General features: G+C 44.4%; 1 protein-coding gene across 2 annotated transcripts; it reads left to right on the forward strand.

Annotated features, from left to right (window-relative positions):
* The first annotated feature begins 1,903 nt into the window (after positions 1-1,903).
* Positions 1,904-26,812, forward strand: SRPX2 (sushi repeat containing protein X-linked 2). 2 transcript variants are annotated; one of them, XM_082447646.1, is made up of 11 exons: positions 1,904-3,100; positions 4,937-5,019; positions 9,319-9,399; positions 17,115-17,306; positions 19,412-19,588; positions 19,866-19,992; positions 20,152-20,273; positions 21,365-21,544; positions 22,665-22,798; positions 25,071-25,192; positions 26,280-26,812. In XM_082447646.1, the coding sequence occupies exons 2-11, from the start codon at positions 4,938-4,940 to the stop codon at positions 26,458-26,460; spliced, it is 1,398 nt and encodes a 465-aa protein (XP_082303772.1). In that variant the 5' UTR covers positions 1,904-3,100; position 4,937; the 3' UTR covers positions 26,461-26,812. The 2 variants fall into 2 exon arrangements, with proteins under 2 accessions (XP_082303772.1, XP_082303771.1); XM_082447645.1 differs by having other exon boundaries at positions 1,908-3,100; positions 4,787-5,019.

A 26,812-nucleotide genomic window follows, 5' to 3' on the forward strand; every position in this document is an offset into this window, starting at 1 on the left:
GAGGGAGCCAGTGAAGGGTGTTGTTTTTTTTTTTTTTTTAAGATTTCCATTCTTTTTTTTTTTTTTTTTTTTTATGGCTGTGTTGGGTCTTCGTTTCTGTGCGAGGGCTTTCTCTAGTTGCGGCAAGCAGGGGCCACTCTTCATCGCGGTGCACGGGCCTCTCACTATCACAGCCTCTCTTGTTGCGGAGCACAGGTTCCAGACGCGCAGGCTCAGTAATTGTGGCTCACGGGCCCAGCTGCTCCACGGCATGTGGGATTTTCCCAGACCAGGGCTCGAACCCGTGTCCCCTGCATTGGCAGGCAGAGTCTCAACCACTGCGCCACCAGGGAAGCCCAAAGGGTTTTTTTTAGAAAGAAAACAACCCTGGTAGAATTTATTCCTCTACTCATTCACTAGCTCTCTCTCCTCTCTCTGTCTCTCTTTCTCTCTCTCTCTCACACTCTCTGTCACACACACACACACACACACACACTCATTTAATAGATTCACTATTTCCTAACACATAAGTTTAATGTAAACTACTATATCTGATTTCAAGGGCCTCACAATCTGGCCCTACTGTATTTATTCAACTTTGTTTCCTACTGCTCCCCTGAACCCATCTCCCCTCTGAGCTAACAATGAGCCCTTGTATATGTCATTTCCCTGGCCTGAGAGCAGACCACGGCCCATGTCTTCCCACAGAGACCTCACAGTGTATTCCATAGCTTTTGGAAATTTATATGGTCTTATACAATTTTCTAATTGTTTGTGTCCCCCTTCTCTCCCGTAGTTAACATAAACCCTCTGGGAGCTGGAGAGTAAGCTCCATAAGATCAAGAATCACACAGTTTTTACTCATCACTGTCCTCCGGTTCTTAGCTTATAGTAGATGTCCAATGAAGGTTGGTCCACTAAACACACACAATTGTAGTTCAGAACATTTTTGTTACAGCCACTATGGAGAGCAGTATGGAGGTTCCTTTAAAAACTAAAATTAGAACTACCATACGACCCAGCAATCCCACTACTGGGCATATACCCAGAGAAAACCGTAATTCAAAAAGACACATGCACCCGAATGTTCATTGCAGCACTATTTACAATAGCCAGGTCATGGAAGCAACCTAAATGCCCATCAACAGACGAATGGATAAAGAAGTTGTGGTACATATATACAATGGAATATTACTCAGCCATAAAAAGGAACGAAATTGAGTCATTTGTTGAGACGTGGATGGATCTAGAGACTGTCATACAGAGTGAAGTAAGTCAGAAGGAGAAAAACAAATACCGTATGTTAACACATATATATGAAATCTAAAAAAAAAAAAAATGGCTCTGAAGAACCTAGAGGCAGGACAGGAATAAAGACGCAGATGTAGAGAATGGACTTGAGGACACGGGGAGGGGGAAGGGCAAGGTGGGATGAAGCGAGAGAGTGGCATGGACATATATACACTACCAAATGTAAAATAGATCTCTAGTGAGAAGCAGCCACATGGCACAGGGAGATCACCTCGGTGCTTTGTGACCACCTAGAGGGGTGGGATAGGGAGGGTGGGAGGGAGACACAAGAGGGAGGGGATATGGGGATATAAGTATACATATAGCTGATTCACTTTGCTATACAGCAGAAACTAACACAACAATGTAAAGCAACTATACTCCAATAAACTTGTTAAAAAAAAAAACATTTTTGTTGAATGTGTGTCTCCTCCAATCCATGAGGGCAAGGATTATCTCCATTTTACACACTGATGTCTATCAAGTATTGATACCTCGAACAGTGTGTGGCACATAATAGATGCTCAACAAATATTTGTTTAATTAATTATGGATTAGGATGTCAGGGATTTTGTCCACCATCCTTAACACAGTAGATGCTTGATAAACTTATTAAATAAATGAGGCCAAGACCGTGTCTTTGCCTTCTTTATACAATGATCACACTGTTGAACACATGGTAAACACTCATTACATATTTTTGATCAGTGGATGGGAAATGAAATGGGCTTGCTAATGAACTTTTTATTATTGTAAACACAATTCTTCCCTTCATAACTGAGAAGGGGGTACCAATTTGCTTACACACACAAGGAAGAAATCATTTCTACAGCAACTAAAAACATTTCTTCCAGGACAGTGCATTTAAAAGGATGGAAATGAAACTGTAAGGGGAGGGAAAGTATCAGGAGCTGTTCTGCACTGTGGTAGAACAGTCTCATTATCAGATACGAAAGTGAACAAAGCTTGCTTAGTGAAGAGAAACACAGCCCTCCACAAGAGATCATCAGGAAACAGCTTAGCAATGGCTATAACCTTGCCGTGCACAGATAGATCATCTCAATTGGCTTAAACAACCTTCCCCTAAAGCTTCTCTAAGCATGCTTTCTCTCCACTCTTATTACAGGAAATCAGTTTTGATTCTGCAGGCTAGAAATGCATGGTATTTTTTGTCAGCAACATAATCTTATCAGAAACTGAAGTCCATAGGAGTTAGGTCATCAGAGAGGGTTTCCAAGTGGATCTGACCCTGTACATAGGGATGGCAGGGCAACTTGGGGATGGAGAGTACTAAGGAATTACAGGGGAAATCTGCAGGGAATGTCAAAATCAGCTCCACTCTTCCCCTCTCCTAGGAGTTTGTGGAATTCCTTTTCATTCAATCCTGAGGTCATGCTGAGTCATTTAAAAAAAAAACAAAAGTGTTCTTCAGTGCACCACATCTCTGGAAGCCCTTTAGCCAGCCTGTTAGTCATTACTATACTCACAGGCTTGGGGCCAGCGCCATTCACACTTTCCTCTGCTCTGCAGCAGACGGATTGAGCTCCTCTCATCCTTGAGTTCCTTCTCCCCCGCCTCTCTAAAACTCTTTTCTGAGGGAGGAACAGCTATAGCTTTGGGGATAATATAGCTTTAAGGAAACTTTTGGCAGATGCTGATGTCCTAACATCTGGGCAGTGTTAACAGAATCCCGGAGGCCCGGACAGACCAGGAGCCACTCGTTCTAGGAATGTAAAAAAGTAGAAGTTTTTCCGACTGATGAGAGAAGCAGAGAGGAAGGAGAAAGAGAAAGAGAAGGAGAGAGGGAGAACACAAAAAAACCGTACAACAGGTAAGATCTGCTGCTTCATCCGTCCACACCACACTACCCCCATTTCACAACCCGGGAGGGTAACGAGACCCAGGACTTGGGCAAAATGGCTTGGAGGTGGGGTGGGGGGAGGAAGAAGTTCTTTTATGAAACTGGACCACATGCTGCTTTCCATTTGAGCCGTGACCTGGCTGCAGACACAAGTTCCCACTACCTTCCCGGCCCACAGCAGAGGGATGGCTGACCCCGGTGGTGAATCAAGTTTTCAGTCTGAGACTGGGGAGAAGGTGGGCAGGGAAGGGGTCACAGACTCAGAGCACTGGGTCTGCAAAGGAAAGCCCCTGCTCCCAAACCAAGGAACTGGATGGAAGCTGCATGTGGGAGAGGGGTCGATGATTAGGGTAACTAGCTGTTCATTTTCCTGAATCTTCTTGAATCTCCTCTCTCTCATCCTTTCATTCCCTCTTTCTGCTTTTATCTCTTGCCTTCAGCTCTGGCAGATTGTTTTTTCTTGCTAAGCTTCCTTTCCACATCTTTCCACTTTCCTTGCCTCCCCCGCTTGCTCTTACTTCTTCTCTATCCTGCTTCCTTGCCACTCTCTAGACAAAATCTGAAGCCAGGGAGTAATGAACTGGAAAGTGAATTTTTGCCATTCTTGGACTTCTCACGCCCCTTAGGGAGGCTGGCCAGAATCTGCCATCTTTTTGTTCCTCCATTTCTGGGACTGACACCTCCCCCGAGCATGGTATTTCATTGAAAGCCTGTGGGTGCTTGCTGAGAGGTCCAGCGGCCAGTTTATACCAATGGGTAGCAAGTTTTAATACTGTCATTTATGAAGTATTTGCCTACTGGGAACCACACAACTCTCATCCCATTAGAGTGAGGACAGGACGGGAAGTAAGAGGGCAGTGGGAGCTTGCTTACCCTCTCCTCACGTACCTCAGTAGGTTCTTTCCAACCCCACTGACTTCCTGCTGGCTCAGCAGGGTAAAACTAGAAGGTTAGGCTGGACTTGAAAGCCAGAAGCCACTACTAAACCACTAAGCCTCAAAACCCAAAGCTAAGAACAGAGCCAGGGTATAGTCACCGACTGAGAGACTGCAGAAAGGAGACATCCAGTCCTGTTCAAGATGGAGTTGGTAATAATAATATCTAATATACATGGATTGCTTCCCTATGTGCCAGGCAATAGTCTATTCTGTAAGGTAGATACTATTATTATTCCCATTTTATAGATGAGGAAACTGAGGCTCAGAGAAGGTAAGGAATTTGTCCAAAGCCCCATAGCCAATAGGGACAGCATTGGATACACATGCAGATCTGTGTAACTCTAGAGTTCAAGTTCTTAGTCCATATATGCTAACACTTTCCCAGATTTGTGGTTAGGAAGTACTAGTTAAGTGGATAAAACCATCAACTGGTGCCTTTAGATTGCAGGATTCCCTCTTGGTTCTATATGACTTAATGTTGGCCCTTTCCTGGTCTTGGTACCTCACTGTCCCTCTCTGTAACTTGGACCATGGAACATTGGCATCAGATATCACCAGGGTCAATTGACAACTGGTTGTTTTATGTCCTCTTCCTCCTGGGAGGAAAAAACCAAAATTAACAAACAGAGTGTTGTTACTCTATAAAGTGGAAGATCCTTACAAGGGGGACCATATAACAGGCATTCATTAATTTAAAAATCTCTCTTCTTCCTTGCAGATCCTGCATTTCTGCTTTCTCTCACTTTTGGAAGTTCATTGATGGCTGATTTCTGAAAGTCATCCTCCTTTGCCCTGGTGCTTCTGGCCACATACCTCTATTCTTGTCTCCCTAAACCACCCTCCCACTCCCCCTTCTCCCCCTTTCAAGGATGGCCATTCAACTAACTCGAAGAGGAGCTCTCTCTCTGCTGCTCTTCCTCACTCCAGCAGTGATGCCAACATGGTATGCAGGTAAGCTCTAGGAGCTATTGCCCATTATTTCCAGGAAGGGCAGGGCTCAGAGCAAGTGTTAGAGAAGGGAAGGGTTAGACCGCAATAGGAGACACTTAAATTAGATACAGAGAAGAACTATCCTCAACAACAAAGATGGTTAAACATTGCAAAAGGCTACCGAGGGAGGTTTTTGAGGCAAACTGATAAGAGGTTTTTGAAAACAGGCTGCACCAGCATAAAAATGACGTTGGTCAATATATCCTTGTAGCTTATTTGTACTACACAGGGAATATGGCAAATATTTTATCATAAGTATAAATGGAGTATAATCTTTAAAAATTGTGAATCACTATATTGTACACCTGTAATTTATATAATATTATACATCAACTATACTTCATAAATATAATAAATATAAATAAATATTAAAAAATAAGGTTGGTCAACATGGCTTTTGGGGCCACTATCCTACCTGCTTCTCCACTTACTTTCTCTCTCTTTCTCTCTCCCCTCCCAGACCTTGTTTATAGGATGAGATTTTTATAGCCCTTTTCTGCCAAAGATTGTTAATGACAATTCAGACCACATTCTCTTAAACAGGAATCCCTCAGTTTCTTCTGGCTTGTTTCTTATTTCGGAAGGGACGGGCATTTCTAGATCCCTGAGTGTTTCATCCTTTGCCCCTGGGGAGACATAGGGAGCTCAAGAGAACAGACCCAGCGAGGAGATGGGAGAGGGGAAGGGGAGGAATGAAGGAAGGATAATGAGGTGCCAGACAGGGGTTCTTGATGGGGCCCAGCTGGCATTCCAAGTGCTAAGAATATTCTGTGGCCTGCAGCGTCTGCCTTCACAGGGGCTGGGGGGAGTAGGGGCAGGAGACAGGCCCAACTAATGGAGTTAGAAAAACATCCAGAGATGAGTAAATAAGAAACTGCTTCCATCACAGCTGCAGTCATTGTAGCTAAAATTTTCCACATGCCCTTAGCTCCTGGTGGAGGCTTCTGGCAGTAGCTCTGTTTGGAACAGCTGCATCAAGCTTTCAAACAAATATGCGCACTTCTTCCCCTCCTTGGCTTAACCTGACTCTGTAGGGGGTGAAGCATAAGGGCTGACACTGAGATGAAGAAATTCAAGTCAAGCCCTTGGCAGAGTGCACACTGCTTGGGGTTAAAGGAGCCCCAAGTCCCCAGGAGATACCATGTGCAGCCGTCCTCCCCAACCTCCCCCCAGCTTCAGTTCAAGTACATGAGACCAAAATCCGGCCAAAGACCATGAGACTATGGAGTGGAGGTTAGATGGCTCAAGTCCCATTTTGAATAACTATAAGAAACCTCATGGCACACAAAGGCCTTGACCTTTCCCAAGGTGGAAGCCTGAGCTGTTGGAGTCTTAAGGACAGTGCAGTTTTTTAAAGACTTGGATTCATTTGAAACTCTCAAAGGGCTGTTTGCAAAGGGGGTTACTCCCCACTTCTCACAAGAATCACTATGGTCATCACTCCTTCTCAGGAGCCCAGGCTGGTGAGGTCTCTGACAGCCCTGCAAACCCACTCATTCTGCCTTTCTCTTTTCTTAGGAGGCTACGTGATGAGAGAAATTTGGAAATTTCCCAATAATCCTCCCCTACATCACTAGCTCCTCCCCACTCTCTATGCATTCAGCACTGTTTTGTTCATGACTATAGCCTTGTCCTCCAATGGGAATAGTACAAGGAAAGCAGCCAAGTGTGGATTCCTGGCTAATCAGAAAAAGGATCCAAGAATAATCAGCAGGGGGTGGGAAGCGTTAAGAATATAAATCAAGCCAACAGTGGGTTAAAAGTGCATATTGGCATATCTGTGCAGTTCAGGAAGTCAGACAGTATTTCTTATCATAATCCAAGCATTAGGGGGGGATCTTAAAATTGTCATCAACTATCAGTTACATTTGCAACCACACTTTTGTGAAGGGTAGTGCTTAGAGGGTCTGACTGTACTATGGAAGTTGGAGGAACCCAGTAACAGACAGAGTAACCACTGATCAGCATAAAGGAACCAAGGAATGCTGCCCAAAGCTCTCCCAACCAGGGCTGAAGAGGGACAAGCAGATAGAACAAGGTGGGAAGGGGGGACCCTCTGGTTTCCCTTATCTCATCTCAGTATCTCAATATTTGCCAAAAAATACCCAAAGACAGGCAAAGAGGGGAAACGGAAAGGCTTAAAGTGGTAAGGTGGCCCCAACTTATTCCTGTCACAAAGCAGACTTGGCACTGGGCCAGCCACCTCTGTATCCTGGTGAAGACTGTAATTATCTGACTGAGTCTTCCCCTCAGCTTTCCCACATCCCCTGTAATTCTGGAATGATGTGAAATGCTTGGTGGCCTTCGATCCCGCATACATAGAGTGAAAAAAGGCTGAATTGCGAGAAAGATTTTGGATTTTTATCCCTGTTGGGCGTTGTCCAAAGCTCTCCCCTACCGCCATCTTTAGTGGCGTGTCTGAGTTTGGTCTCGAGGGGATCAAACCGCCCTGGGCTGGAATGCCCATTCTGCTCCTTACTAGCTGGGAGACCTTGGGCTACTCCCTGAATTCCTCTGAGCCTGTTACCTCAACTGTATATGAAAGCAATATGGGTGTTTACCTCACTGAGATGTCAGGGTGATCTAATGAGATGACGTATGTAACGCGCTGAAGCCAGAGTAGGTGTTGAGTGATGTTAGCCGTCGTTGTTGTTATTGTGGCTGTTGTTATCCAGCCACGGGCCTTGGACACTCCTGTCTGCTCTTCTGGTAAACAGAGGCTTGCTCCCTGCTGGCCATTTCTTCACAAGCAAGCTCTGGAACAAGGGTAGGGGGACCAAAGCGTTTAGAGAATCGTGCACATCTGTCCTCCTGTTTACAGGCGCTGTAAGGCTTTGATACTAAACTGAAACAGCTGACAAGAATTCTGTTTCCCAGCCCCCCCAACAAAGAAATTTCCCAGGTGGGGAAAGAGAGAACAAGGGAGAGGAGGCCTAAGGAGAAATAAAGGAAATCCAGGAGAAGACGCGAAATGGGAAACCAGGAAAAAATAAAGGGAAGCAGAAAAAATGAACTCTTTCCTCTGGAATGAGGGCAAACCAACGAGGACATGATTTCATAAGGCAAACTTTCAGTTTGATTCATTCGCTTGTTCATCAAGCTGGACTGGTTTCCCAACACCCCCGACCCGCAGCCTATGCCTGTGGGGACTGGAAGAGCCTCATCATCTGCGCTGCGCTCCACCCTTCAGTGCAGGGGGTCTTGTGCCTCTGCGCAGAGAGGAGGCAGGCGAGCTTGTGGTCGGAGTGTTGACACAGGCCAAAGGGCTTCAGCACTAAAACCCAGCCCTGTCCTGGAAGCAAACCCTCTCCTGGGAATGCAGAATTGTCTTCTGACTCCAGCACGGCTGGCTGCTCTATTCCTGTGTGTGCTTTAGGGCTCTGGGAGGCTGGAAAGAGAGCTTCCGGCAACTTCCCTCCGGAAAGGACCAAGTTGTATACCAATTAGTTCGTATTCATGACCCATTTCCTGCCGTCTGGTGGAACGCACTGTTTAGTCTCCCGGACAGCCGTAGACTGGCCTCCACCAGGGAGTGGCCCACTTAACGGGATGGGGGTGGTTGTGGAATGTTCTCTAGCTCAGCAGCCCCCTACTAAGGCTCCTGCTGACTAGAGGAACTAGATATCTCTCCAAAGCAGGACAAACTGCTCAGGAAGTGAAACTCTTCTCGTGCCCCCTCGCCTTTTGAGCCCTCCCTCTTTGCCTTCGCATGCCACCCCTAGCCCTGGCAACCAGGTGGCAAAAGGCTGGTGCCCTGTGGGCTGGTGGGAGCTTGAGGAATTATTTCCCTCTGAGGATTGTGAGACGGCTCATCACTAGTGGAAAGACCCTTGTTCAGGCTCTATGTTCTCCTCCTACCTGGGACAACAACTGTCCGTCCTCAGAGCCCGGTCATCAGCGTCTCACCAAAACTCATGTGTTACATCAAGGAAATGGGTCGTTTCTAGCCCAGATGGGCAGGATTGATGGCTGGTCAAGAATTTTGATTTTTTTCTTTTGAATGGAGGCTTCTAGTGCTACCAGTAAGCCACCCACCTCTGCCCCAACATGAGTTCACCCTCTGTGCACCTGAGGTGTGGACGTTTGCCGGCAATAGTTCTGCTGCTTCACAAGGCAGGATTTTCCCCACTAAATAACCACCTAGCTCCCCACCTATGGAGTGTCATGTCCTCAGAAAGGGACCAAGTTGGAAAGGGGAAAAGGTTGGGAAGGACTTGTGTAAGAAACCAATATGTCATCTTGATATATTCTTCATTCTAGGTTCAGGCTACTACCCAGATGAAAGCTACAATGAAGTATATGCTGAAGAGGTCCCACAGGCCCCTGCTCTAGACTACCGAGGTAATCCTCACTGCTTCTCAGGCTCAGGAAGGGCCTTATCTGGCCTAAGGCCTAGGCCCTGCCTGAAGCATCTTCACCCAGCTTGACTCACTTGTGCCAAAGTTGCAGCTCAGGGAAGCAGGGGCTGTGGTTTCCAGTCATGAATTTGGTTACTGACTTGCTGTGTGATCTCACCTCTCTGGAATTAAGGTTACCCATCTATAATTAAGTATTGACTGAGTACCTACTGTATGCCTAATCCTGTGTAACGAAAGCCTTGGGTGATATAAAATCTAAGGTAGTGTTTTGTCCCCCTCAAGAAGCTTACATTCTGCTGGGGGATATGGGTGAGGGCGCAATAAAATTAGCAGGCATAGGGCAAGTAAGCGTGAAACTCTGTGCTAGCAGTAAATGCAACAGGAGTTAAGAAAAAGAAGTCAGGGGAGGGGTCATGAAAGATGACATTTAGACTAGGCCTTGAATGATGTGTGGATTTGAGAACTGGAAAGGGGATGGGAGGGCCTTCAGCAAAGCAGATGGCCACAGATATAGAGGTAAGAACAAACGTGTAAGAGGAAGGAGCTAGGAAGAATCCAGCCTGACTAGAGGAGATGGGATATGGAGGGAGTAGTAGGAAATAAAGTTAAATATAAAGAGTGAGACCAAATTTGGAAAGGCTCCATGATCTAGGGACCCTTCTAAGGAGAGGCAGGAGGACTATCTGTGAAAAATGCTGAATAGCGATTCCTGCATTAGAAGGAAATTTAGACCACGCAATGTCTGATATCCCTTCCACTTCTAAGATTCTTTGTTTCTGTGCTTTGCAAGCCATGCTGAAGAGTTTAGCTGTTGTGCTAGAAGTTATAAGGAGTCATCATATGTTTTTGCAGAGGGGAGTGAGATTGTAAATAGTAATTTCAGAATATCAACCTCATTACTGTGGACAGAAAGTAGGAGTTTGGGAGGGGTAGAGCCTGGGTCAGGGAGATTCTCCAGGAATCAGTAACAGTGATGTTGGTTAGAGATGATTGAGGCTAGTGGAAAAGAAATGGAGAGCAAGGATGAGCCCCAGAGATGTCTCAAAGAAAGAGATGACAAGACCTAGTACAGATTTGATGTACCAAGAGGTTAAGAAACAAACGACTCTCTGAAAGCATCCAGTCTGAACACCTGGGAGAACTGTAAGACCCCTCTCACAGAGACAAGGTTAGAAAAAAAAAGTGGTTTGTACCCTATAGACAGTGGGGTGTAGAAAGATGGAGCTTTGTGAGTCAAGTCGTTAGCTTAGATGGATGAGCTGTCTGAGGAAGCAGAGGGCCAAGGTCAGAGCCTTAGAAGACATCTACGAATGTGAGCAGGAGAAGAGGAACCAACAAGAAAAAAAGAGATCATTAGTGGTCAGCCATGTAGGAGGAGACTGAGGTAGCACCTATCAAATTACAGAAGCCACGAGGGAAGAGAATTTTAAGGAAGGGGACGGGATAAGAGATCTACTGTGTCAAATATTGGAAAGAAACAAATTGAGAGTATAAACAATATATTTGGCAAGAAGAAGGTAAATGGTGACCTCTGAGAAAACAGTTTCAATAGACAAATGATCGGAGTTTGGGGTTCCTCTCTGCTCCTTTCTAGCTACCTTCTACCTATCTTCTCACTGCCAAATTGTCCACACCCACTGCCTCTCTGTCCCAGCACCTGCTAACTAACTCCCCAACTCCCTACAGTCTCTTTCCCACTCACCCACAGATTTCCATGCTGAAGTGACAGCCCTTGAAGATCAATCACAATTCTCTCCCCAAGCCCAAATCATATGGCCCCTTCTTGAGCTCAACCTCCCCCATCTCTCAGTAACAGTGAACACCATCCCTCTCTTCTCACCCCGCCCCCTTCCTTGGGCTGCACGACATTTCACTAATCTGGCCGTAGCTGAAGCCAAGAAAGGAGATGGGTTCTCCAGTGGTGACAAGAGGGAGCGTGAGGCATGGATCTGAACTTTGAGTGACCCCGACCTGTCCCCTGAGCTTCTGGACTACATCTCCAATTGCTGCTGGACACTTAAATTTGGAGATATTGAAAACTAAATTCTTTCCACTTCCCTGAAAAAGGTTTGACATCTGGCCTTCAGACTTTTGATAAGGATACCATCATTCTCTTAAAAATACCTTAATGGCACCTTTAATAGCCCCTTTTCCTCATCACCTCTCACCAGTCATTCACCAAGAATTGTCATTTGTTTATTAATCCATGGGATTAAAACTTTTACTACCTCACACATTGATAATGACAATTGCCTCCTAACTGGATTCTCTGACTCATGTTTCTCCCTTCCCCAAATCTAGTGGCCCACTGTGATCATTTCTAACAGAATTTGGTCTCAGTCTAGCTGCCTGGCCTAACAACTCATTACCCCTTCTCCCCACATGAAATCTATGAGTAGCCAGATTAGTGGAGCTCTACTCTGTTCCCTAACTGCTTTGGCCCACGCTGAACTCTCCCTCATCCATTCACTCTTTCATTCATTTATGCAATGACTATTTGTTGAGTACCTACTGTATACCTCTTCTGAAATAAATGTTTATTGTCTGGACCACTCGTTCGGCATTCATTATGTACTGCCTCTTTGGTTTACTTTTTATTACCCTCAACAAAATAGTTACCTATTTAACAGAAGGAGCCACATATGACACCCCATAGAGCTATGTCAAAAGTAGATGCTCAAGAAATGTTTACTGGCTGTTTGGCATTCTGGGAGCAGAAGCCAGATTGTAGGAGACTGTAAATGGGAGAAGTAGGTAGGAAAAAGCAACAGGTGCAGAAGGTACTTTCAGGAGGGAGGGTCCAACAGCCCTATGATTAATATTAATCTGCCTCATTGGTTATTTTTAAATGTGTATAAAGCCATTAAAAAAAATAAGCCACATGGTGGCCTTTGGCCTTGGGGTCAAGTGTCTCATGGCTATCTTTGGGACTTAGTCTCAGGGCATAAAACTAATTCAGTACAGTTATCTATGTTGAGGGGGGAGGGGTGGCCAGGAAAGTGCAACCTGAGGCCCCAGCATTCCTTGTAAGGTCTTGTGACCTCATAATCCACAGCTCTACAACCGTAGTGCTTAAGAGACTTTGTAATTTGGCATCTCCAGATGGCAGCAGCATTTTGTTGCTTGAGACGGGATGAGCCAGTGGCTCAAACCCAGACACTGATTCAGGGAATATCATTCCCATTCCCAGGACTACATATATTTTACACACGCATTTTTATTTGATTCTCAAAACAGTCCTATGAAACTGGTTTATTATCCCCACTTTACAGATCAGGAAACTAAGCTCAGGGAAGTTCAGTTTAGAGAATCATAGAGCTCAGGGGTGGCCGAGCAGGAATTTAAGCCCAGGTCTGTCTGACTTCAAAGCCATGCTTACTCTATCTCTTTCATAAAAAAGGTAACCCTTTTTTTTTTTTTGCAAAGAAGGTTTAAAAAAAAACAAAAACAAGAGTTAACCAGTAAAAAGCAGATCAATATTTTAGAGCAAAGTGCACATGTAGTTTGGTACCATTTTCACTAATATTGAACTTTCTTTCATTCCCTTAAACTGACTCCCAGCTTGGAGTCAGAAACCCTTCTCTGAGGTATGTCCCAATCCTCTGGGCCACCACTTGCTCCCAGATTTCTACAGCTCCGGGCAAGCTGGTAACTCTGCCTGAGTTATCTGAAGGTAATCACGAAGAAGGCGCTTTCAATCCTGTTGTCAGCACATTGTTTTCTTTATAACCTCTAGAAAGAGATAACGTGGATCGCAGAGGCCACAGGCCTGAATTCAAATCCCAGCTCCACCTTCCAGCAGTTTTGACCCTGGACAAACACGTATTATGTGCCAGTCACTGTGCTATGTATTTTATAAATGTTATTTCATTTAAATACATTACATGCTTGCTCTGGAGTGATAGGGGAAGACCTCTAAAACACATTGTTAAGTTTATTTTAAAAAGCATTGGTGGGAACAGTGGACGTAATATGCTACTCTATGTGATAAAGTGGAGGGGAAAATAAGATTCGCTTTATATGTGTAAAGAAACTATTAACAGTGTTTCCTGATGGGGGGACTTAGTGGGGGTAGGTGTGGGAGCAGGGGTGGGAGGGAGAATTTTACTGCATAACTTTTTATACTTTTGGGGTTTTGAAACATATGGCTATAGTACCTAATCAAAAATGTAAATGTATACTTCAAAACAGCAGCCTAACATGCTGCAACGACAGATATTGTAGTTAGAAAAAAAATGGCTTTTAGAGCCAGACAAACCTGGGGTTCAAATCCCAGCTCTGTCCCTTACTTGCTGAGGGATCCTGGGCAAGTTACTTCCTCATCTGCAAAATAGGGATAAACATCTACATACTGTACCTTACAGAGCTATCGGGAGAACTATATGAGATGATGGGAAAATGAAAATATAAAGCATGGTGACCAGCACACCATAGCTACTCCATAATGACTAACAATTTTCCTACCACGTTCTTAGTCTCAATTTCCCATCAGTACTCTTTTGTTCAGTCAGTTATGAATCTCCATAACTGTACTGTCACCTCTCCTATGTGGATGTATTTCTTCATCTCATCCAGAACAATGGCATGAAAGGCATTGTCACATGCCTCACTGACTTCCACATAATGTACCTACCATTTCCCCTGCTCTACTAGTCTGGTGACCATACCCAAAAAGGAAACAAGGTCAGTCTTGAATTACTTGTTTTTGGGGTCACTTGGAGATCACCACTTCTTCTCCTAACTGCTCATAAGCCTATGTTTAACTATTCTAGAACACTTTGCTATCAGTGCTGTCAGTCTCACCAGGCTATAGTTCCCAGAGGCTGCCTTCTTCTTCCTTCTGGGGCTCTAATGTACAGCATAGTGACTATAGTTAATAATTCTATGTTTCATAGTGGAAATCTACTGAGAGTACATCTAAAGTGTTCTCACTACAAAAAAAAATGGTAACTATGTGAGGTGATGGATGTGTTAATGAACTTGATTGCAGTAATCATTTCACAACGTGTACATATATTAAAACATCACATTGTTCACCTTCAATATATACGATTTTATGTGTTGATTATACCTCAATAAATCTGGGAAAAAAGAAAATTGGGATAGTGTTTTTGCTCTTTCCAGCCTTCCAACATGTTCTTTTTTTTTTTCTTTTGGTCAACTGCTGTGCCTCGTGGTTCAAATCTTTTTTTTTTTTCTTCCAGTTTTATTGAGATATAATTGACATATAGCACTGTATAAGTTCCAGGTGTACAGCATAATGATTTGACTTACATACATCATGAAATGATTATCACAATAAATTTAGTGACCATCCATCATCTCGTATAGATACAGCATTAAGGAAATAGAAAAAAATACTTTTCCTTGTGATGAGAACTCAGGATTTACTCTCATAACAACTTTCACATATAACACACGGCACTGTTCATTGTATTTATCATGTTGTACATTACATCCCTAGCACTTATTTATCTTATAACTGGAAGTTTGTACCTTTTGACCACCTTCATCCAATTCCCCCTCCCCCCACCCCCTGCCTCTGGTAATCACAAATCTGACATGTTCTCTTTATGCCAGTATTCCTCAAGGCCAGCAAAGTTGGACTTATTTACAATAGCTAGACCCTCTATTACTGTCTCAGCATTTATCCTGAGGTATATATTTCCCTTTACTATTGCTTGCTTGTTCTATCCATTCCAATTTTATGTGTATTTTCCTTGACAGAATATGGGTGAAAAATAGGACGAGAGTGATTGTTGAGGTCCCGGCCTCGAATGTAAAGTCTTGATGATATGTGTTGTGACCATATAATCAACAGCTCTGCAACTGTAGTGCTTAAGAGATTTTCTGTCATTTGGAGATGGTGTCTCCAGATGGCAGCTGTGTGTCACAGCCACAGGCTCAAAGCTAATGCTAGAAGCCACAAGGCTGTTGTGGCTTAAAGGCTAGTTTTCTCACTGTCATCTGTCTCCATTCTCCAGCTGCCCTCAAACAGAGGCTCTAGCCTTTCTTTGTTCCTTTAGCTCCTGTTGAGCTTTTTTTCAAAGCCCCCCTTTTTTTGTCTCTTAGGATTTGGGAACCAAATTAGCTCATATGGGGCTTTAGCCTTCCCAGCCCCAGGCTAAGAAATCTGTGTCAGCCTATGTATGCATCCTTGGGCAGGTGGCCCTCTGCTTGTTTATACGTTCCCCTTTAAAATCTGAACCCACTGAAGAGTCATTTATTTTGTGTAGCAGATGAGGCATCTTTATGATAGCTTTATGATTTAACAGCCTTATTACCTTTTGTGCTCAGTATTGAACTGGGATCGGACTTTCATTCCTAAGCAGCCTACTTTGACATGGCATTCCCTTCCTCTCTCTAGCTTACATCTTTGTGTTATTTTTAACAGTTATTGTAAATGTACACACTGTAAAAATTCACTCTTTTTGGTGTTTTGACAAATGCAAAGAGTCAGGTCACCAGTACCACAGTACCAAAAATTTGCCCAGGGCTGCCCCTTTGAGGTTATCCACCCCTCTACCCCTGATCTCTGGCAATCATTGATCTATCCCAATATTTCTGCCTTATCCAGAATGTCACATACATGGAATCCTACAGCCTGCAGCCTTTTGATTCTGGCTTCTTTCATTTCAGAAGGACATTTGAGCTGTTTCCAGTGCTTGACAACTATGAATAGAATACTTTAAACATTTGTGTACAGGATTTTGTATGAACACGGGTTTTTATTTCACTTGGGTAAATACCTAAAGTGGGACTGTGGAGTCACCTGTCAAGTGTACATTTACCTTTCTAAGAAACTACCAAATAATTTCCCAAAGTAGCTGCATCATTTTGTATTTCCCCCAGCGATGTATGAGAGTTCTAGTTTCTCTCCATCTTCACCAACACTTAGAATTGCCATTTTTTTTTAAGTTTAGTCATCCCAATGGGTGTATAATGGTATCTTTTTGTAGTTTTGATTTAGCATTTCTCTAATGACTAATGATGCTGAACATCTTTTCATGTGCTTATTTGCCATCACTATATCCTCTTCAGTGGCATATCCGTTCATATCTAAAGCTCATATTCTAACTGGATTGTTTGCTCTTTTTACTGTTGAGTTTTCCAAGTTCTTTATATAGTCTAGATACTAGTCATTTGTCCGATATATGGTTTGCAAATATTTTCCCCCAGTTTGTGGTTTGTCTTTCATCTATCAACAGTGCTTTCCACAGAACAAAAGTTTTTAACTTTGACAAGGTTCAGTTTCTTGATTTTTTTTCTTCTATGAATTGTGCTTTTGGTATCATGTCTAAGACCTCTTTGCCTAGCCCTAAATCCTAAAGATTTTTCTCCTATTTTTTTCTAAAAGTTTTATAATTTTACTTTTTTCTCTGAAGTCCATGAGCCATTTTGAGTTCATTTTTGTTTAAGGTATGAGACACTTAGGTCGAGGTTCTTTGCTTTGCTTTTCCTTTTTTTTTTTTTTTTGGCCTATGGAAGTTCAATTGCTCCAGCATCGTTTGTTCAAAAGGTTATCTTTCCTCTATTAAATTGCTTTTGTACCTTTGTCAAAAATCATTTCAGTATATTTGTGTGAGTCTGTTTCTGGGCTCTCTGTTCTGTTCCATTGATCTATGTGTCTGTCCTTTCACCAATACCACGCTGTCTTGATTACTGTACTTCTAGCTTACTTTTCTTCTATTGCTACAGTTCCCCGATGGTGTTATACATTAAATATCCAGGATGGAGAAGCCACATGCTACTCACCGAGAGGAGGAAATTATCACAGCAGCCTGGGCACTCGCTGTGAGCTCTCCTGTGACCGGGGCTTTCGACTGATTGGACGGAGGTCGGTGCAATGCCTGCCAAACCGCCGTTGGTCTGGAACTGCCTACTGCAGGCGTAAGTGGTGTCTGTGCGTGCATGTGTTGACATGTGCGTGTGAGAGAGGCTGGCCGGCCAGCCACCCAGGGTATATGCCTGGAGGTGTTACTCTGACCTCTGTCAAGTGCAAATTGAGAATTTTCCACAGGCTCCCAACAGGGTCTTTCCCCATCCTAACATTCTAGCTCATTTTCTCTCCCTGTGATTATTGGTCAAGCAATAGGGTCATTAAGTAGCAACCAGCCTTTCTGGCTTAGGAGGTCGAGGAGTGCATGGAAGGCTTATGCCTGGGGCCCGATGTAGACTTGGGCCTTCCTCTGGAGCTCTGAGCACATGTGGTCTCAGACTCATTCCCACTTGTGGTAAACTGCTGTACTTCCTGACCTAAGGCCTTAGAAGGCCTTGGCAGTGAAACTATAAGACATCCACTAGTCTTCATTTTCTTCTGAAAGTCAAGAAGAATCCCTAAGGCTGGAATGTGGGCGTGCTAATACGCACGTTTCACATCATGTCCCCCTCAGCTCCCAAATCCCTACCTCTTATTCAAGCCCTACAGCCTACCCCATTTTGGCAGCTGAGCTTCGTCTGTCCCTGTGTCCATCACTGAATGCCATTTGTAGAACACCCATGTGTGCGGGGCCCTGTATTGGTCACTTCAGGAGCCAATTCCTCAGTTACCAGGCTGCTTATAGACTAATGGGATGGAAACACAAATGTGTGCACGTGAATGGAGTGTAAGGGGATGCAGAATGCCGAGCATTCAGAGAGAAATGGGGTTGGTCGGAGAAGATGCTGTAGAGAAGCTTGATAGCCAGAAAGAGGGAAGCTACCACGCCCCTCTAGGTGACTGTAATGCATTTGTTTTAGGACTTAGACACCATCATTTCCAAAATGAATTTGAATTGGCCTTACAAATAAGTCTACAATGAACATAAAACTTAAAATAAGTCTACAAATGAACATAAAACCAGTTAAAAAAAATGGAGATGTACATATTTCCAGGTGCCTAGAATGAGTTAATTACTATATTTAAACACTGAATCTGGCTGTGGCCTTCCTCATAAGAGACACAAGGGCAAACACTTTGGATCTATCATTTTCACTGTCATATAATACTAAGAAATTCAGCTGAAAAGACAAACCTTTTTTTTGGGCCTGATTTCAAGGAGGTCATTTTTGCCTAGGTCTTTATATAAAGGAGACTGGAAAAAATAAAAGGCAATCATCCTCCAGTCTGGTTTGACCAAGAAGCAAAACAAACATAGCTCATAGAATCTTTATTCAAAGCTCCAATAATTGAAGTTAAGGAGGGTTAGAACTTAGACAACCTAAAGGAAGATATGGCTGGCCTACTTCTTTCAGGTGTCAGGTATTTCAAACTAGACTTTGGCAAGCACAGGTTCACAATCAATTCATGGGAGCTGTCTCCGCTTCTGGCACACGTGATGTCTAAAGCACATGGACTCGTCTTTAAGCAAATGCCACCAAAGCTGGCCCTCCAGGCACTGGCCTGACTTGTATTCTCACTGGCACAGAGGGCTAGCCTGCCTGTAAGTGAGCCTCAGCTGAGGAGTGCTTGTGGTAGTACCAACATTATACTCAAAAAAGGAGCCTTAAATTTGTTCAAGGGCGTCTAGCATTTGAGGAAGAAGAGAGGAAAATTATCAGCTGCTGAGGCTCTGAATAAGCGCAGAGGTTTATATGCATTGCCTCTTTAATCGGCACACGAATCCTACTTCATGGTATACACATTTTAGTGACGAAAACACTGAGGCTTGGAGAGATGAGGTAACTTGCTCAGGTCACAGAGCTAGTAAGTGGTGGAGCTGGGATCCAAACTCAGGTGCGTTTCTCAAATCCATGCACTTGGATGAGTAATTTGCTTCTTTGAGACCAGCACCCCACCCCCACCCACCAAGAGCAGTACCATACTTCATAATATCAAAATAAGAAGGCAATTAGGAAAAAGAGGCAATCAGGCACAAAAATGTCAGGGCAGTTTGGTGTAGGATTTTCTGTATTTTCTGCTGTTTCCGATACGATTCTCCCTGTGCTAGATGCCCAGGCATCACCTCCAACATAACCCCACAGGCCACTGAACTTGCCACTTCATTCTCTCTTAGAGATGAGATGCCACGCATTGCCATTAATCACGAGTGGCACCTACACATGCACAAATGGCGTACTTCTTGACTCTCGCTGTGACTACAGCTGTTCCAGTGGCTACCACCTGGAAGGTGACCGCAGCCGAATCTGCATGGAAGATGGGCGATGGAGTGGAGGCGAGCCCGTATGTGTAGGTAAATGCTGGTCGCTCCCAGCTGTCCTGCTGCAAAGAGCCAGCCTGGCATTATGTCCACCACAGAAGGCATTCCTGCTCGCTGCAAGGGTGGTACCCTGGGCATGAGCTTAACAAAGTGATCACTTCCCGTGGAGCTGGGCCTCCCCAGTTTTGTTGAGCATCTTGAACTGAGAGTGCATCTTTTACCTACCCAGTGGTGTGGTATTGTTTCTATGGGTTCCCTCGAGGGAAGGCAGGGGACCCACGAGTCAGCACTTGATTTCTGACCTTGGCAGACATAGATCCCCCCAAGATCCGTTGTCCCCACTCCCGTGAGAAGATGGCAGAGCCAGAGAAATTGACTGCTCGAGTATACTGGGACCCACCCCTGGTGAAAGATTCTGCTGATGGCACCATCACCAGGTGAGTAATGGATGCCTCCTATGCTTCCCACCAGCTTCTCCCAGGCACTCAGGCTGCCCCCACTGAACCGCACAGACTGAGGGTACAGTGATAATGTGCCCCAGACCCCAGTTCTAAGAGTCACTTTCCTCAGTGGCTCTCTCACTTTGTCCCATGCAGGGTGACACTTCGGGGCCCTGAGCCTGGCTCTCACTTTCCCGAAGGAGAGCACGTGATTCGTTATACTGCCTACGACCGAGCCTACAATCGGGCCAGCTGCAAGTTCATTGTAAAAGTACAAGGTTAGAAAGAAGTCTTCCATTTGTGCATTGCTTATTATTCCTGCTCTTCCCTTACCCTCCAGATGCCCATCACAACCCCCTCCTCTCTATGCCTGAAACAGACACTGCATATATATTGGGAGATGGGAAAAATAAGTTCACTAAACAGGTCACTCAGGAAGCCTGCATGACATGTGCATACACATGTTTCAGAAACTGTTTCCCAGCAAGACTTTCTCACTCCCCTAAATCTACATAAAATCCACAAAGGTACTCTTATCCATTTCTTTTCTTGGCCTTCAAATTAATGATTAAAGCTAATCAGCCTTCATTCTCCATCTTCCTCCTCTGCTGAAATTGGTGGTGTTGGCTGCCCGATTCTTGCTTTTTGTTTTGTTTTGTTTTCATCATAAAATTAATCCATGCTCACTGTTGAACATATGGGAACTAAAGAAATATATAAAGGGAAAAAAACCTATTACTCTATCATCATCCAGAGGCAATTGTTGTTAACCTTTTGGTATTTTCCTTCCAGTCTTTTATTCACACATACTTTACAAAATATATAATTGAGATCATACTGCATATCCAATCTTGTGTCACCCTTTTTTACTTTTCATTATAACACAAGTAATTTTCTCATGTTCTTTAAAGTTTCTTCAGAAGTATTTTAATGACAGTATAATAATCTACTTCTAAGAATATATCATACTTTGCTTAACACTTCTCCCACTGATGGATATTTCAGTCTCCTCCAATTTCTTTTTGATATTAAAAGTAATTTGTAAGGTAGTCATCTTTATGCGGGGTGTCCCCAAAGTCTGGAAACAAAAATGGCAATTTCTTTTTACAGATTGATAGTCTTTTGATGACAATATGTATACTCACCTGTGCTTCCACATTTTATGAACACCTTTGTCTACATTTCAGATTTAATTCCGTAAGGAAGGAAAATTCCAGCTCTAGCTTTGGTCATGGGAAACACAGACAAGTCATTCATTCTGATCATTCTGGGTCTGCTGATCTAGCAAACCCGGGATAGGCATCCTCTTAGCCTTTTTTTTTTTCTAAAAGAGATAACATAGCCCCTAACTTGAACTCCTCCCTGATAGTGAGACGCTGCCCAACTCTGAAACCACCACAGCATGGTTACCTCACCTGCACCTCAGCGGGGGACAACTATGGTGCCACCTGTGAATACCACTGTGATGGAGGGTATGAGCGCCAAGGGACCCCCTCCCGGGTCTGCCAATCCAGCCGCCAGTGGTCAGGATCACCACCTATCTGTGCTCGTGAGTGAAACTAGGAAATGGGGAGAGTGGACATATTGATCAGGGCTACTTTGGGGGGATCTCCCAATGTCTATGACTCAGGGGCCAAGAGCAATGTGTCTGATGTGGGAATGGGGGATTCTGAGATGCTTCAGGGCCAGTGTTCCCCCTTAGCATACTCCACCTCCAAGAAAAAGGGTTTAAAATCTCCAAGTGTTCTTTCAGGATTTCCCCCAAGGAAAGTAGAGAATGGACTTGAGGACACGGGGAGGGGGAAGGGTAAGCTGGGACGAAGTGAGAGAGTGGCATGGACTTATATATACTACCAAATGTAAAATAGATAGCTAGTGGGAAGCAGCTGCATAGCACAGGGAGATCAGCTGGTGTTTTGTGACCACCTAGAGGGGTGGGATAGGGAGGGTGGGAGGGAGACACAAGAGGGAGGTGATATGGGGATATATGTACATGTATAGCTGATTCACTTTGTTATAAAGCAGAAACTAACACACCATTGTAAAGCAATTATACTCCAATAAAGATGTTAAAAAAAAAGAGAAGGGGATATATATATATATATATATATATATAGATAGATAGATAGATAGATATAGATATATATATATATATATATATATAGAATCTAAGAAAAAAAAAAGGTCATGAAGAACCTAGGGGTAAGACAGGAATAAAGACACAGACCTACTAGAGAATGGACTTGAGGATATGGGGACGGGGAAGGGTAAGCTGTGACAACGTGAGAGAGTGGCATGGACATATATACACTACCAAATGTAAAACAGATAGCTAGTGGGAAGCAGCCGCATAGCACAGGGAGATGAGCTGGGTGTTTTGTGACCACCTAGAGGGGTGGGATAGGGAGGGTGGGAGGGAGACGCAAGAGGGAGGAGATATGGGGATATATGTATATGTATAGCTGATTCACTTTGTGATACAGCAGAAACTAACAGACCATTGTAAAGCAATTATACTCCAATAAAGATGTTTAAAAAAAGAAAGAAAGAAAGGGAGAAACAACCAAAAAAAGGTTAACCCGAAAGGCTGGAACACCTCAGGATGCTGTTATCCATGCTGGGATGAAGGAGCAGGCCATACTCTGACTGGCCATGTGCTTCTGCCCTAGCTATGAAGATTAATGTCAATGTCAACTCGGCGGCTGGCCTTCTGGATCAGTTCTATGAGAAACGGCGACTCCTCATCATCTCAGCTCCTGATCCCTCCAACCGATATTATAAAATGCAGATCTCTATGCTACAGGTGAGAGCCACTCCTCTAATCAGGGCTTAGCTTCTTGGCATTCCCCCTACCCCACTCCGTTACTCCCCTACCTCTTCTCAAAGACTTGCTCTTTCTGCAGCACAAACGCTACTTCCTCAGACTCTGTGGACAACATTTGATCAGTTTTACTGTAGACAAATTGAGCACATTTTAAAAACTGCTGTTTTCACTGAAAAGACAGTGAGGTCACTGGAATGGTGGGTTACAGGAGGCTTGGTGAAGCATGAGAAGGCTGTGTGGCAAAACACTCTGGAGAGACTTGTAAGATGTATGATCAAATGTAAATGTGCGGAATTAATTATGTTTATGTTTTCAAGGAATAATAGCACTAACAGACAGACAGTAAGTGCTATATAAGGACCAGGTATACAAGTATGTGCTTTACACATATTCACTTAATTCTCACAGCAACTTTATGAAATAGGTACCATTACTATCCCCATTTTTTAGGTAAGGAAACTGAGGCATAGAGCGGTTAATGATTTGCCCAAAATCACTAGCTAGTAAGTGGCCAAGCCGGGACCGAACCTAGGCAGTCTGACTCCAGGATCTGTGCTCTTAACCACGACTGATAGCAGACGAGAAGGAAAAGTGTTGTGATATTGCAAAGTAATATGAGGGAATTGCGTGAGGATTTTTAACATTCTACCAGATATCTAGTTAAAGCCACTTGTGGGGGAAGGAGAAGTGGAAAGGACAGAATAGATCTGACCATTGGGACTTGTGAAAGGAATAGACCAGATTCTATCACTATGTTGTACACCTGAAACTTATATATTGTAAATCAACTATACCTCAATAAAAAAGAGAAAAATAATATAATGATAAAAATAAGGAATAGACTAGGCTCTTGAAGAGAATTCAAGTTATGCTGACAAGACTTGGAGAACCAGCTCTGATAAGCTGAAAGGGGCTGGATACCCAGGTAAAAGAAGAAGTTATTTAGGGGGTTTCTAAAAGTTGAATCTTACAAGTTGCCAAGTCAGTATTCAGAGGCCCAGGATGAAAGCAGCTGTATCAAGAGAATGACCCTGGGTATCTAGACCAAAAAGGACCTAGTTCCTCCAGGGATCCCAAAAAGGCAGACAAAGGCAATACCTCAGCTTGAGCAGAAAGCAAGAAAGAACAGAAACCAGCCAGGGAGGACTGTGGCTTTGAGGGCCAGGTCTAGAGGAGTAGCCCAAAGATTAAACAAGGGGTGGGCACCCGGCAGTGCTCGCTGCTGCTTTAAACCTCCCCCCAGGTAACTGGCTAAGAGGCGCCCCTGCTGGATGAGGCAGGGCCAAGAGCCGGGGTAGGGTTACAGGGTGTCCTGCCCAGTGCAGAGGAACGCACGAGAAAGGGTAACGGAAAGAGCACTGGCGCCATTTTGGAGAAATTCTGGAGACTGAGAGAAGGCCATGGCCATGTAGCCTAGTGGTAAGGAGCACACACTTGGGGCAGGCAGCCTCAGCCCTCATTTTGAATTTTGGCTCAGCATCTTATTGTCATGCAAATGGGGGCAAGTTACTTTCTCCTCTACAGAATAAGAATGATACCACCTACCCTGTTAGGGGTGTTGTGAGGATTAAATTCAATTATTCCCGTGAAGCATTAGGTATGTGTGTTCGATGAACAATAGTCATTGTTATCCTATCACAATAGCTATCCATTAAGAACCTATGTAGCTTCCAGTTATAAAATAAATAAGTCCTGGGGATGTGATGTACAGCACGGTGACTATAGTTATATCGTATGTTTGAAAATTGCTAAGAAAGTAGATCTTAACAGTTCTCATTGCAAGAAAAAAAAATTGGGACTATGTGTGGTGATGAATGTTAACTAGACTTATTGTGGCGATCATTTTGCAACATAGACAAATATCAAATCATTATATTGTACACCTGAAACTAATATAATGTTATATGTCAAACAATATCTCAATTTAAAAAAGAACCTATGTATTTAAAAACCTATGCAAAACTAAGCAAGGAGAGATGATGTGCCTGCAATTTATCAATTACATTTCTCTTTTCTACCCCACATGGTGTAACCAGTGTCCCACGCTTCATTAGAATAAAGGAAAGACTGTTAGGGCAAGTGCTTCAGGAATGACAGAGGGAAGAGGTCGTAGACCCCCTGGTGTGATGGTTGGGGATGAAGCCCCTCCCTTCCCACACTGCCTCACGTGGTCCCAGGAGGAATCAGCTAAGTAGCCTTAGGTTTGAGTGTGATAGCCTATTCCAGAAAACCTTCTTCTCTCCCCTCGCAGCAATCCATCTGCGGACTGGACCTGCGGCACGTGAGCATCATTGAGCTGGTGGGGCAGCCACCTCAGGAAGTGGGGCGCATCCGGGAGCAACAGCTGTCAGCCAGCATCATCGAGGAGCTCAGGTCCAGGCTGCGAGGCCACAGGGAAGGGCTGGGCGGAAACTCTAGGCAGGACATTGGCCACAGGAGGGTTGTGGGACAATCAGCAGACACTACTCTCTTGGGGAATTCCTTGTGTTTGAACTCTTTGGATGTATTAGGTAAGATCAGAGAGTGGCAGGGTGTCAGAATTAAATTGGGGGTTGGGCGGTGCTTAAAATACAGATGACCACCCCAAACCACCTCAGGACTGTGCTTTCAGGAGGCACCTCAGGTGACTCTGAAGCACAGCCAGGGCTGAGACACAGACCCAAACATGACTCAGATAAGCCTCTGATCCTGTTGCCTTATGGCCTTATCCCTTTGCCCTCAGTCTCCAAAGGAGCAAAACACATTTTAGGCACTGAAATCTGAATCATACCCATCTTCCCCTGGGGGGGAGAGAAGACCATAGGCAACAGGTGGTAGAAGTTGACTTTTCTCATTATCTATCTATTATCACCCTTCCAATGCCTCCACATATACTCAGAGCCAATAAAGCCATCACTGATCTCTGTTCTATAAACAATACCTGCCCCTAGGGCTCAGTCTCAGTAGGGACAGAAAGATTCAGTCCCAGATAGAAGAGAGACTGGGAAACACTCAGAGGAAGGAGACTGCAGACTTGGTGATATTGCTCAACTTCAAGGTTGACCAGGTGACATTCATCAACCTCAGGGCTGCCATGTTTGGTTGTGCAGGCTGTGCCCAGCCCAACTCTAGGAAACACTGGTGGCAGCATAGTGCGTGTGACCCGTGCTCCGTGGAGTTATTCCATGCAGCCCGCATTGCTGTATGTGATAGCCCTGCTTAAGGGGGCCTGTGAGGCAAACACAGCTTGGTAATAACAAAGCTGTTCCATCTGGGGGGAGGAACGGACAGCTTAACACAGCTAGACACGTAGGGGCAGCAAGACTCGGGCTTGAGACAGGTAGTGGAGGGGATGGGGCCAAGGGATTGGGTGGGGAAAAAATTAGTCCATCAGTGGAGCTGTGAAAGGTCAGAGGGTAGTAGAGCCTGGTGGGATGACGCCAAGACAAGGTCTCAGACCTCCCTGGGCTCTTCTCTCTAGGCAATTTCAGCGCCTCACTCGCTCCTACTTCAACATGGTGTTGATTGACAAGCAGGGAATTGACCGGGAACGCTACATGGAACCTGTCACTCCCGAGGAAATCTTCACGTTCATTGATGACTATCTACTGAGCAACCAGGAGCTGATCCAGCGCCGGATGCAAAGGGACATATGCGAGTGAACTTGAGCCAGGGTATGGTTGAGGTCAAGGGGAAAGGTCCCATAGTCAGCCGAAACTGGGGCCTAATAAAAGGAGAAAATGCTTTTCCACAGCTCTAGGGGACAGGACTCTGAGGTGGCTGAGGTTCCCTGATCCTGGGACATTTCCAGGCACCTTTTTACGGCTGTGGAATAGTTTCCTTAAGCAAGTCTCTGCTTTAGGTAGCACTGGAGGGGCATAAGAAGCTAGGGAGGGACTAAGGGCAGGCCCTGGGCAGCAGGTTGTGGACAGAAGGTCTTGCTTTCCTAACCTGGGCTTCTGCCCAGCTCTCCAAAGTCTTCCAGATAAGTAAATTTCTAAATTCATTCACTAA

Source organism: Balaenoptera physalus, assembly GCF_965194825.1.
Source record: "Balaenoptera physalus genome assembly, chromosome: X".
NCBI classification, from domain to species: Eukaryota; Metazoa; Chordata; class Mammalia; order Artiodactyla; family Balaenopteridae; genus Balaenoptera; species Balaenoptera physalus.

Excerpts from the sequence above, each read along its gene's own strand:
- SRPX2 (XM_082447646.1), top strand. The coding sequence starts at position 4,938 with ATGGCCATTCAACTAACTCGAAGAGGAGCTCTCTCTCTGCTGCTCTTC. Across the intron at positions 21,545-22,664 it reads ATCACCACCTATCTGTGCTC|CTATGAAGATTAATGTCAAT; the intron begins GTGAGTGAAACT and ends CTTCTGCCCTAG. Across the intron at positions 25,193-26,279 it reads AGCATCATCGAGGAGCTCAG|GCAATTTCAGCGCCTCACTC; the intron begins GTCCAGGCTGCG and ends TCTTCTCTCTAG.